At 40.8% G+C, this 2,606-nt stretch overlaps 1 protein-coding gene across 1 annotated transcript; it reads right to left on the reverse strand.

Moving 5' to 3' along the window:
• Positions 1-206: 206 nt before the first annotated feature.
• On the reverse strand, positions 207-2,073 carry LOC133748725 (vomeronasal type-1 receptor 4-like). Its single transcript, XM_062177655.1, has 2 exons — positions 1,171-2,073; positions 207-260 (listed from the first exon to the last, which is right to left on the reverse strand). The coding sequence occupies exons 1-2, from the start codon at positions 2,071-2,073 to the stop codon at positions 207-209; spliced, it is 957 nt and encodes a 318-aa protein (XP_062033639.1).
• Positions 2,074-2,606: the final 533 nt, after the last annotated feature.

Below are 2,606 nucleotides of genomic sequence, written 5' to 3' on the forward strand. Positions count from 1 at the left end.
GCGGCCACCTGGGGAGTGAACAATGGATGGAAGACCTCTCTCTCTGTCTCTACCTCTCTCCGTAACTCTTTCAAATAAATCAAATAAGTCTTTAAATAATAAATAAATATTATGCTGTAATTCCTAGGTCAAAATTTGAGATTCAAAATGTACGACAAGCAAACAAATGGAAAAATGTAGAATTATGAAAATAAACCAAGAAGAAATCAATATGCAAAGAAAACAGAAAGGGTATCAAGAGAAGCTAATAAGTTCATAAACTCTTTCTAAAAATGTGTGTTAGTACATGAAATATATAAGATGAATTTCTCCTGTAGGATCGAATATTGACTAACTATATGTGCTTCAGTATTGCCTTCAAGAGATACAGCTAAGTCCTAGAATAAAAGAAGATAAGTGAAAGATATATTCCAGGAAACTTAACTGGTTAATAAACTAGAAGAGCAGCAAAATAGAGAATAAGTTTGCACTTAAGGGTGTTAGCCTTTCTTTTTCTTAAAAAAACTTTTATTTAGTAAATATAAATTTCCAAAGTACAGTTTATGGATTACAATGGCTTTTTCCCCTGATAACTTCCCTCCCATCCCGCTCCCTCTCCCATTCCATTCACATCAAGATTCACTTTCAATTATCTTTATATACAGAAGATCGATTTAGTATATATTAAGTAAAGATTTCATCAGTTTGCACCCACACAGAAACACAAAGTGTAAAACAGTTTCAGTACTACTTATAGCATTACTTCACATTGGACAACACATTAGGACAGAAATCCCACATGAGGACTAAGTATACAGTGACTCCTGTTGTTAACAATTTGACACTCTTGTTTATGGCGTCAGTAAATCTTTCTAGGCTCTAGTCACGAGTTGCCAAGGATATGGAAGCCATTTGATTCACCAACTTATCCTTTCTAATTTGAATTATTTTTATATAGAACTGAGATTTTTTGTATCTTTTGCAGAATTACTGCTTGATGGATGATAAACATCTGATGGACATACACACATGCATCCATCACACATTAATAACGACACTTATATGTATGAGTGTTCCAGTACTCTCTTGTCAAATGACTGCTAATAGTAGAAGTCACAATTTATGAATATGAGAACAAAAATGGAGCATTTGAAAAGCTTACAACTCACAGGGTCCACATGTGATCATGACTCTTCGGTTCCTGATACAGGCACGGCAGAGCCTGGCCACGCTGGGGTCACTGCTCATGAGCACAAAGGGGCTCACAGTGGGGAAACACGCAGCAAAGATGGTAGCGCTGTTCAGCAGGAACATGCTGGGATTATCAGTAAGACTCAAACAAGCCTGAAAAATGCAGGACAGGGCATAGAAACAGACAAAAGTGCTCACCAGCAGAAGGATGCTTTTGGTAGCTCTGGCCTCGGGGGACACATTGGTCCTGCGAATGTGTCGCACCTGCTGCCTGTGTCTGTGCAGGATGAAGACCATGTGGCTGCTGGCCCAGAGCATGAGCCCCATGCACAGAACATCAGGGAATGCCAGCAGTGCTGTATGCAGAGAATCTCTGGTTTTGTCTTGACGAATAGCAGAACAGAATCCAAAGTCTTTTAGGTTTGTGATACTTCCATTGCTCCTTTTTGCAGACATATACATAGGGAAAAGAGCATTTACAAGCATGTATAGGATCCAACTCGGGTATATGAAGGACCAAACATACTTGAGAGCTTTAGACTTCAGCTCTGCCCACCTGGAGTGCCTGGAACTGATGGTGATGGCCTGGAAGATGCTCAGGAGGCAGGTGCCGCCAATGGACATGCCCCTGCCCACTCTGTGAAGATAGAAAAGAAGTTTGCATGCAAAATCACTGAAGGAAACATTCAGTCCCAGCGCTACCATAGTTTGGGGCACTCCTTTGCAGAGGAGGGTTAGAAGGTTAGCCACAATCAAGTGCTTAAAAATCAAGTCTGTGGACCGTAGTTTGTGCTCAGTGAAGGAAAGGAACAGATAATAGAAGAGAAGAGAGAAGTTGCCCAGAACTCCAACCACAGTCTGTGATAAGATGATGACTGCTATTGCCACACCACTGGCTGCCATCCTGCCAGTCCCCAGCTCTGAGTCGGAGGACCCTGTGTGGGAAGAGAGGCAGGAGCTGCACGTGTCACATCACTGAAGTCCAGTTTCCCAACTGTGTTCCATTGAGAAAAGCTGAGTTACTGTTCTCTTACTAAGAGGACTCCAACAGTCGAATGTATAACCCTTAACCTTCTAACGTGTAAATTCCTGCCGTGAAGGTTGTATACATGCCAACATCTTCATTCTTCTATGAGGAGAGCACCACTAGAGCTTAGTACAAACACAGAAAGATCCTAGAGAGCTTAATGCTTGTCTGCGTTTATACTACACTTAGGTGTAGTGTGGCGTCTTCACTGGTTAAGTGATGACAGACAACACTGCCAACAACCTTTGTTAGTTGTGTCCTTCATTTATAACCAGATACGTATTTACCCTTGTTTGTATATATCCACACTGTCTTTAGATTGGTGATTTATATATGTAGATGTAACAAACTTCCAATTACGTTTAAAGATTTGTTTCAGGTCAGTATCAACCGTGAGTGAAGGTTGAGC

Source organism: Lepus europaeus, chromosome 19 (genome assembly GCF_033115175.1).
Source record: "Lepus europaeus isolate LE1 chromosome 19, mLepTim1.pri, whole genome shotgun sequence".
In the NCBI taxonomy this organism is placed as follows: Eukaryota; Metazoa; Chordata; class Mammalia; order Lagomorpha; family Leporidae; genus Lepus; species Lepus europaeus.